Here is a 10309-nt window from a genome sequence, read left to right as displayed (position 1 = left end):
ACAATTCAAAACATAATAAATTCAATTAACTTTCAGTTTGCATTTGTTTTAAATTGTATCATTTTTGTTATGTTTATTGCTCACAGTAGCACTACATGTATCTGATTTGACATATTAGGTTTTTAGGTAAAAAATAAGTCACACTGATGATCTGGGATGGCCCAAAAGGTTTATTCCATTCACTGGACGAAAAAAAACAAAGAAACAGTTCTTGCAAAAAGTGTTCAATCCCTTCCTTTAAGTCACTATCCCAACTTCTGTGTTTGGCTTTATTTACCATATTCTGCCCACACTGAAAAAAATGATTTTTTGGCCCTGTAATTATTATTTCAATTATCTATATAAATTTTACAAAAAAATACAAATTCAGTGCTATTACTTTAAAATAGCAGTTTTTCTTGTAGTGCATTACTTGAGGATTGTTTGTAATTATGTGTCCTCAGTTTTGTATGTAAATTGAATCATTCGATCCAAGTAATATTCACTAAACCAATTCATTGGCTTAATTAGTTGATATTTCCAAGTAAAATGTAATGGAGTGACATCAGTGAATATGGCCACCTTCTCTGCATTCGGAGCATGACGTCAAAGCCCCTCCCAACATTTGAGCGGTCTTTCTTCAGACATACCATGGTGGTCCACATTTCGACGGTTGGTAGACTTGACGGAAACGGGAAGAAGTGGAACCATGAATGTAAGTTTTAAGCGGAACAAACTTTGTACGTTCCTGTTGGCTCACCTACTTAAGTCAGTTTCTCCGCACTGAAAGCAGCTGCGCTAGCAAATAGTGTATTTTCCTGCTAGACTTGCTGACTAACTTTCCTGGCAGGAGGTATGTCCAGAATTTCCCACAGCACTTTACAGCTTAGATGGCCACCTAAACAACACACGCCTGCTGCCTTAACTAACGTCTTTGTGAATAAAACGACCACAGTCCAGTTTAAAATAATTGCTGCACCGCTGCCATGAGGTGTATTTTGAAAAAAAACAAACAAAAAAAACCAAAAAACGATGTACGCACTCGATTTCACTCAAGTCTTCATATTGACCTGTTTTAAATTTGACACCGAGCTGACATATGTAAAAACATAAATAAATAATAATAATAATAATAATAATAATATCAGTGTGCATCCTTGAGTTAGTAGAAATTAGTTGAAAAGCATATAGCTAACCTTTTTTTTTTTTTTTTTTTTTTAACAGAACATAGGACCTTCTGACTGCTAATTTGAACTCCACAAGGTAAGATCAAATTAGTAACGATTAGGTTTAACTTGTCACATAATTTCTTTGTGTGGCAGTTTGGTTTAATTTTGAGATGATTAATTTGTCTGTTTAAGGTGCCACAACATGAGATGGATGTGTAAGATATGTAGCTTTGAGTCAGAGAAGAGGTTGGGATTGTTAAAACACTACAGACTAAAGCATGGAAATGGTGGTCGCAGCCAGTCAGTCCCATGTCTTCACACTGATTGCCCTTGCTCGTTTAAAACATTCAATGCCCTGAAGACCCATTTGTCTCGACACCATGTGAAGATGGTCACACAAAGTGGACCTCTTTCATTTACTTGTCTACTTTGCTGCTCTGTTTTTTTTAATTCAGAGAAGCAGTATTTTGAGCATCTTAACAACCACTTAAGGAAGTTTGAAGTAGTTGCATGTGTCTTCAAAAACTGCAACTTCAGTACAAATATTTATTCCACCTTTGCTACTCATAGACACAGAAAACACCAGTCACACACCCTTGAGGATTTTAAAACTGAAGTATTAAAAAGCAAACCTAATGAACCCATGTTTGCTCAGGATGAGACCGGTGAGGAAGAGAGCTTAGAGCTTTGGGATGGGGAACCACAGGAGTTGTCTCAAGATATAAAAGAGAAATTTGGCCATCTATTTTTAAAGTTAGAAAGCATGTTCAATGTCCCAAACAAATGCATTGATGAAATAGTAGATGAGCTTCAGTTTATATCCACCTCTGCATCTGGTCCACTTTTAAGAGATGTGGTGGTATCCACCTTGAAAAGCCATAATTGTGATCTGGATCCAGCCATTATCTCAGATTTAGTGAAAAATCTTTGTGAGACACACCCTATAAGTACTGCCTTGGGGACAGGTGGCCCTTTCACAACTTATTACAAGAGAAGAGAATTTATGAAGAAGCATTTTTCAGTTGTTGAACCAGAAGAACACATACTTGATAAAAAAAAGGGCAAAACCTTTCAGTATGTCCCAATATTGCCCTCCTTGGTGCAGGTCCTAAGTAAGTCTTTTCAAGAAAACACATTTGAAGTTGAAAAAAAAACTGAAAATGACTTTAAGTACCAGACATTTCGTGATGGATCTCACTATCAAAACAACAAGTTTTTCTCTGTAGAGGAGAACAGAGTGAGTCTCATCCTGTACGTTGATGACTTTGAGGTATGTAATCCTCTTGGGACATCTCGAAAAAAGCACAAAGTCACAGCTGTCTATTGGGTGTTGGGAAACATTCCGGTGCAGTTACGTTCCACATTGACATCAATCTACCTTGCAATTCTGTGTAAGGCTGAAGACACCAAGCAGTTTGGATTCCAGCGAGTTTTAGAGCCACTGTTAACAGATATCCAAAGCTTGGAGAAAGATGGTCTTTTTGTTCCAGCATTAGGGAAAGCCATTAAAGGGACTGTGGTCAGTGTGGTGGCAGATAATTTGGGGGCGCACTCTGTGGCAGGATTTGTCGAAAGCTTTGCAGGGTCATACATCTGCCGGTTTTGTGTTGGGGAGCGATCCAAGTTTCAGTCCAATGAAGTGAGATCTGGGTCTTTTCATCAAAGAACCAAAGATCAACATACACTGCATGTACAGACAGCTGTGTCTAGTCCAGATCACCCTCATTGTTATGGTGTAAAAAAACAGTGTGCATTGTCAGAAAAACTTGAGCATTTTCATGTTACATCTGGTTACCCTCCAGATGTTTTACATGATCTGCTGGAGGGCATTGTTCCAGTGGAACTGGCTTTGGCATTTGATAACTTGATCAAGAAAAAATATTTTTCTCTCATAGAACTGAATGATGCCATTTCCAATTTCCCATACAAGTGGAGTGATAAAACAAATCGCCCTCATCTCATTCCTGCTAACTTTTCGACTCGAAAATCAGTAGGGGGCAACGCACATGAAAATTGGTGCTTATTACGTCTTTTGCCTCTGATTATAGGTTTAAAAGTACCCCAACAAGAGCCTGTATGGCAGATGCTGATGACACTGAAAGACATTGTGGACCTTGTCATGTCTCGAGCCCATACTGAAGAAAGCATTTGCTATCTTGACAGCATCATTTCAGAACACCGAAGCAGATTCCTTGATGTTTTCCCCCAACATAAGCTCATTCCCAAGCACCATTTCCTTGAGCACTATCCTCAGCTCATTCGGGAATTTGGCCCCCTAGCTGCCCTCTGGACAATGAGATTTGAGGCCAAACACAGCTTTTTCAAGAAAGTGGTCAGACACACTGGTTGTTTCAGGAATATTTTGCTGTCCCTTGCAAATAAGCACCAGCTCATGGTTGCATATCATCAATCACATTCTGTCAAATCATCACTTGCAGTCACAAAAACAACAGAGGTTTCTTTAGATGTGCTTAAGGATGATCTAAAAGACCTGGTGAAATGCAGATTCCCTGCTGTTACATCTGTGCATGTTGCCAATAATGTGTGCAGTTTAGGCACCAACTATGCAGTGGGAATGTTGTTGTGTTGTGGTTCCACTGCAGGACTGCCTGACTTTTCTGAAGTGTTACAGATAATGGTGATTTGTAACAAACTGACTTTTTTCGTGAGACAACAAAATACATGGTACAATGAACACCTGAGGAGTTATGAGCTGGAGAACACAGGGAGTGTGCAGTTACTTGAGCAAAGAGAGCTTAAAGATTTTTATCCTTTGGCTTCATACACCCTTGCAGGAAGACGCCTGACAACTTTAAAGCACCACATTTGCCTATCCTTTTGAAATGTGAGGAGAGAAGCTTGTGAATAAATGTCTATGTAGTTCTCTTCTCTGTTGTTGCAGCTTCTTCCTGTTGATATGGCACCCTCAGCGAAACTGCGGATAATTTTTGGGGAGGATGATGTCCACAAACTACTTTTACCTGCAGGAATCCCAAGCACACTTCAGGACCTCAATGATGTTCTTCGAGAGACATTTGATATTACAGGACCATTCACTGTTATGTACCAGGACATGGATTTCGACGGTCAGTTCTTCACTTTGACCTCGATTGAGGAAGTACAAGATAAAGCTAACCTCAAAGTAGTAAAAACTGAACCAGTAATCTTGAGTCTCACTACTGTGGACATGTCAGAAGTCGAATCTCCAGTTCCACTATCTACAGAAGCAAGCTCCTCCTCATCTGTATGCGACACAATCCTGTTGTCCTCCCCAGATGAGAGTGGACCATCCTACAGGTCTAAGCCATGGCCATTTAAGTTTGAAATACCAGACTTCTCTTATGATATAGACCTTGCACTGGAAGCAGGAAAGCAAGCTTATGAAAATGATGGCACACTTTTGAACAACCCAAGCGTAACTAGTAGCATTCTCGAGAAGCTTGCAGAGACTATATTTGGCTTCACAGCATATCCAACTGGCGTCCAGATTTTAGCTGTTGCTGAAGCCTTGGTAGCAAAATACCCATGCCTCAAAGAGCCAGGGTCTTTTAATGGCCTATATGGTTGGCAACAGAGGATAAAGTATAAAATGGGCAACTACAGGGCAAAGTTAAGAGGTCGGCAATTAGCCATTCCAGAGCTTGAGGTGAACACACTGAAGAGACGATGCTCCAGTGAAGAGGGTTCACTTAAAGGCTTTAAAAGGGCAAAAAAAGCTGAAGTCAACTATCTGCCACCACTGCCATTCGGTGAGACTGAGGAAACCTTAGAGATGGAGAGACTAGATTTGCTGAAGGAAATGAAGAAGAAGAACAATGAGAGGGCAATTAATGAGAAAATGGAGAAGTCTTTCGCTATGAGAAGAAAAGAGGTTGTCAAGGATTGCCCCGCAATCCAAGACCTCTTAGAGAGGTGGCCTTCTCTGTTCTGTGAAAATCAGGTAAATCCAGTTCTTGTTCATGCAGCAACTAAGTGTATGTGATATCTCATGAGTCATCTTTGACATGATTTTGTGTTTTTATCTCTCATTTCAGATCAAAGAGGAGTTTAAGCGAATAACCACAATTCATCTGGAGCGAACGTTTTTGTCCAGATTGGACGGGTACACCACCAAACTCCTGGAGATGTTTCGAAGGAAGGGCGGGACTGCAGGGACCAAAATAAAACCAATGTTGGACTCACTGAATAAGGTAAAATTTTAAATTATTTTAATTACATAATCTAATGGAAAAGATGAGGTCATACACTGAGAATGTATCACTCTTATTTAAAGGACAAGTTTGTTATTTTACACTTAAAGCTTTGTTTTCAGATTGTTTATGATGAAATTGAACGATTTTGATTGAAATTTGGACACATGCTGCTGGCCCGAGCTTTTTTGGTTTCTGTGGTAGCACACCCCCACCTCCACAATGGCTTCATACAAAGACGTGAAACTCACCGAGTGGTCAGGGGTGTTCACTGATATGTTCACACACAAATTGCTGCAAAAATGCTTTCCAACAGGTGTTTTACCATTTGTTGTAAAACTGTGGACCTATTTTTTTTAAACGCCTCACACCTGTACATTCTTCCACCGAGATCTTGAATAATAGAATAGAAAAGCGGCGGACTAATACCGTACATCACAGCACATCTAATACAAGTCAATGGAGTTGGACAAAAACTACAATAAAAACCAGTTGGAAAGTATCTTTTGCAGCGATTTTTGTGTGAACATAACACTCCTGACCACTCGGTGAGTTTCACGTCTTTGTAAACGACAGTTTTATGCGTTTTAGGAAGGATTGTTCCAGTGCACCTATGCAGCCATTGTGGAGGTGGGGGTGTGCTACTACAGAAACCAAAAAAGCTCGGGCCAGCAGCATGTGTCCAAATTTCAATCAAAATCGTTCGATTTCATCATAAACTGAAAACAGGGCTTTAAGTGTAAAATACTGAACTTGTCCTTTAATCTGATCAGTGTCTGTGTTGGCTGAAACTGTTCTCCTGATCCTGACACTGTGGCCACAGTTAACAATTTATGCACATGATTGTCTCTACAAGTGTATACAAACCTGTCATCTCTCCCTTAATATTCACTCAAAAGCAGAGAAATTTACAGAATTTTCAAAGTGACCCTCTGAGTGCAGCGAGATCCCTTCCTGCTGCCCATAGACTCCAATACAATTATTTCCCAAAATATTAGTCTTGTGTGTGGGAATTCCTGTCCTTGACTGGCTAATATTGTGATAGGAGGTACTGATACGTTGCGAAAAATTCATTTGCATGTCCAGTGATGAGGCAGAAAACTTTCCTCACTGGGCAGAGACAGTTTCTGGACCCACAGATTATGACATGCACTGGACTCTTGTCTTAACACACATCGTTGAGAAATTCATGTTAAGTTGCACACTTCACAACGTTAGAATGTAGCTGCAGGCTTACATTCTCCATGGGTAACTTTCTGTTTACATCTGTATGTGCTGTTATGTATGTATGTTACATATGTTATGTTGTGTATTTTCTGCAATAAATTTTCTATTTGTGCTTAATAGCATCATGTCGATGGCAGAAGGGACATTATCATTCGTTGCTTAGTTGAGTATCTTGGAGAGAGTGGAGAGGAGCTGATCAAAGACCATCAGGTATCTGATGATCATAATGACTGTATTAAAATTATTGTCTAACCTTATAATCTGGTCTTCACTTGTGATGATATATTGAAGGTCAAAGATTCTCTACGATCGTGATGTTTTTTAAAAAAGACTCAAAATTAATATTTTTAATCAGGCTTTTAACTAATTTCTTAAATCTTTATGCTCTTACCCTTTATTTTTTAAATCATATTTAATCTTTATCTTCTCTGCCTTAAACTTTAACTTGCCTTTTGTCTGATTTTTTTCTGACTATTTAACGATCACTTATTAACTTTATTTTATGAGCAAAAGAGTATTTAATTTGATTATACCTTTATAACCTATTTTAATGATTTAATGGTTCTGGTCTACCAACACGCGTGCCGTCCCATGGACAGCTGCAGGCTGGATGGCCCCCAAAAGTGTTTTTCTTTGTCTCAGGGTCAGCCTCTGTGAAGCACGTTCTGTAACTTTACGTATGAAAAGTGCCATATGAATATTGTTTGATTTGAGTTTACTAAATTGAGTATACCTCTTTTTTATTTTTACATTTTTTTTCTCTTAGCCTTTTCTTTTACTTGGAATCTATTCTAGCTATTTCTAATTGTGGTTTGTTTGTTTTCACAGGACGTCAGCCAAGAAGCATTGAAAGAGGACTGCAGTAATCACATGATGAAGATCATCGTAATCCATCCCAGTGTGGCACAGGAAAACCAAGATCCTGTGAACGTGTCGGTCATCATTGAGGGGACAGAAATTCTGGAGGACTGCGGAAGTGTGACAAACGCTTGCCTCCTGCTCATGGGTGTCATCTATGCTGTCAACTTAAGTTACCCACTGAAACTGAAATATACGTTTGAGGTATTTCAGAAGCTGTTTCTTGAGCTTGACATCCTTAAAATGTCACCAAAGGTCCAGTCTCTCCACAAGAAACTTTTAGCGTGAGTGTTCCAGTGTTATTTGTGCTTTTGTCCAGCACAATTAATTTGTTTGCATTTTGTCTGTTTTCTGACAGTAATTTCAAGTGTTGCTCAGTTTTATACAAGTTCTTTCTGTCCTGAACGTTCTGAGAATGTCTGCAAAGGTAGTGATTGCAACTGTTAATGGACAGAGTTGATGTATGTGTTCTGAAAGTTGATTAGAAGAAAGGGGACAGTGCACACTGAGTTTTTGAATAGCATGGTTTTTTTTGTACATGTGTATATGCTCTGTTTTGAAATTTGCGAGCAAGAAGTTCTATGGCCATGTTTTTTGTGGTTATAATGTTATGTAGATATTTTAAATATATCTATGCCATTTCAACTGTGAAATAAAAGTGTCCCTTAAGCTGCAAATATTTGTTTTGGAAAATATTGATTTATTATTTAATAGAATAATAAAAATATTTATTCATTTCGATTAATATTAACTAGTACATTCATAATAAATATTACTTAATAATTACATAGAATATAACAAAGAAAAGATGAGTAAGAAACACAAAGAAATATCAGCAATGTTCACTTGGGTTTTGTAATTGGATGCAATGGTATTCTGAGTAAAAGTTACAATCTATAGATGAGTATTGCCAGTGCAATTTACTTGTGTATTTCACATAAAAAATAGATGGTTCTAGTAAGTAAATATTACTTAGAAATAGCCCGAGTAAAGATTACAAGCACTTCCTGTGTGGAAAAAGTTGCCTAGCTTTTTTTAAGTAAATGTCACTCCAATTTTTTTTCAGTGCATAAGGCGCACCAGATTATAATGCACACTGTCGATTAACAGGTTTGTTTTCATACATATGGCGCACCGGACTATAAGGCGCATTAAGCGAAACAACGAAAAAGTCAGATAAGTCAATCTTTACTCAACTCATTCTTCTTGCTTCCTCCACTTCACTACCATTGATTCATTAATACTGAATTCTAAGCTGCAAGAGATTTTCAACATTCAACATGGGAATTCACATGTTGTTGCAGTATATTAATGACTAACCTCGTATTGTGGATGGATTATCTCAGTTGTTCTCCTGACTGAAGTTTGGTCCATTTACAGCATTCTGCCATTTATCCCTAACCATCGGGAACCCTCTTCATTTATGTTAGAAATGATAGCAGAGCTGTACGTTGTAATTTTTTCTGAAATCTCTCAGTCAGAACATGCTATATCATGTTTAGGTGGAAACTAGCGAGCTAACTTCCTGCTAACTTCTAACTCTGTTAAATTTCATAAATTCTGTTTTCATGGATGCCTGGATGTTAAACTTAATTGTTACATCTGGTAAAGCAGCAACACTGATCATTTTATTAAAGATGAAATAATTTAGACAGTTTTCACCTCTCAGTGATGCTGCAGTGTTCATTTGACTTTGGGACCTGAAATGGACAGTGTTTTGGACCCAGATTACTCCGCAAGGTACCTGACTACAGTAGGCGTAATGCTCTGACAATCCATCAAGCGGTGCGGCTTCCAAAGTTACTAAACTAGCTTACCAACGTCGTACTAAAGTACATATTCATACATAAGGCCCACTGTTCACTGTTCATCTGGATGTAGCGTTTTCAGTGGTAGAAACATTTTGCCACTCATCCGAGCGACTTCATCAGTCTCAGCTGATCAGCTGCCTCATACTTGCGTAATGAAGCTTATGCGTAAGTTCAATAAGAAAGAACTATGGTCTCACATCTGTCTACTCCCAGGTGCTGCCTGCTAAATCTGAGCTTCATCACTCCCACTTTCCCATGCTGTCAAGCTGTGTGTCATCACTGGTTTAGTCCAATCACCTTCTCCTGGCCTTCTCCAGGCCAATCAGCATTCATGTCATCCAATTTAAATCTTTTTGCACATCTGTCATTCTTCTTCGCAGATGCCTTTGTGCATCGTGTTCATGTCTTTGCCACATTTGTGCTATTTTATGTTGTTCTCATTCATCTTGATGAAGCATAATCTACGATCCGGGCATCATCACTATCCTGGAAATCCTCATGAAAGCAGAATTTGCTGATCCAGTGTAGCATTGCACCTGGCTTCAACCATCCAACAATTCTCGCCTCAGCAATGTAATACTAGCTCTGGCCTTAGCATTGTGAAGTTATTTAATTGCAAGAGCTGTTTCCATTTACACACCGCATTCCAACCCATATGGGAAAAAAATAGTAAAAACTTATAAAAGACTTGCATAAGATGTGGCCTACTTCATATAGTGAATCATATAAGGCGTATATGATTTACTCATGAAAGTGGCCACTATCTCATTACTTTCATATATTGTTTTAGGAAGTATCCAAAACATACAAGTTTCATTTATATAATTTTTCAAGGGATCTTATATCTGTTTTCACTCTTGTATGCTTTTCATACATGTTTCACACAAGACAGATACAAACTTTATAAGATTTATATATATCTTTTCCATATGGGAAATTATTATGTGACTTGTGTTTAAGTGTCATAAAGATTAAATTAGTTGTTGTTCAATTAAACCTATGGATGGAATTGTGTCTCAGGGCTCTTTGGATGATTGAAATCAATCTCGGACACCTATGATCATTAGTTTGCCAG

The 10309-nt window shown here is 38.4% G+C and overlaps 1 protein-coding gene across 2 annotated transcripts; it reads left to right on the top strand.

Annotated features, from left to right (window-relative positions):
- The first annotated feature begins 618 nt into the window (after positions 1-618).
- On the top strand, positions 619-8004 carry LOC134617045 (uncharacterized). Of its 2 annotated transcripts, XM_063462206.1 has the most exons (6): positions 619-694; positions 1204-1242; positions 4051-5088; positions 5183-5338; positions 6686-6775; positions 7394-8004. In XM_063462206.1, exons 3-6 carry the CDS (start codon positions 4066-4068, stop codon positions 7709-7711), a joined length of 1587 nt encoding a protein of 528 aa, XP_063318276.1. In that variant the 5' UTR covers positions 619-694; positions 1204-1242; positions 4051-4065; the 3' UTR covers positions 7712-8004. The 2 variants fall into 2 exon arrangements, with proteins under 2 accessions (XP_063318276.1, XP_063318285.1); XM_063462215.1 differs by lacking the exons at positions 619-694; positions 1204-1242 and having other exon boundaries at positions 3714-5088.
- Positions 8005-10309: the final 2305 nt, after the last annotated feature.

This window comes from Pelmatolapia mariae, linkage group LG3_W, assembly GCF_036321145.2.
Source record: "Pelmatolapia mariae isolate MD_Pm_ZW linkage group LG3_W, Pm_UMD_F_2, whole genome shotgun sequence".
NCBI classification, from domain to species: Eukaryota; Metazoa; Chordata; class Actinopteri; order Cichliformes; family Cichlidae; genus Pelmatolapia; species Pelmatolapia mariae.
The sequence above is the reverse complement of the archived record's forward strand: the minus strand, read 5'-3'. Positions and strand labels throughout refer to the sequence as shown.

Excerpts from the sequence above, each read along its gene's own strand:
- LOC134617045 (XM_063462206.1), top strand. The coding sequence starts at position 4,066 with ATGGCACCCTCAGCGAAACTGCGGATAATTTTTGGGGAGGATGATGTC. Across the intron at positions 5,339-6,685 it reads TGTTGGACTCACTGAATAAG|CATCATGTCGATGGCAGAAG; the intron begins GTAAAATTTTAA and ends TGTGCTTAATAG. Across the intron at positions 6,776-7,393 it reads AGCTGATCAAAGACCATCAG|GACGTCAGCCAAGAAGCATT; the intron begins GTATCTGATGAT and ends TTGTTTTCACAG.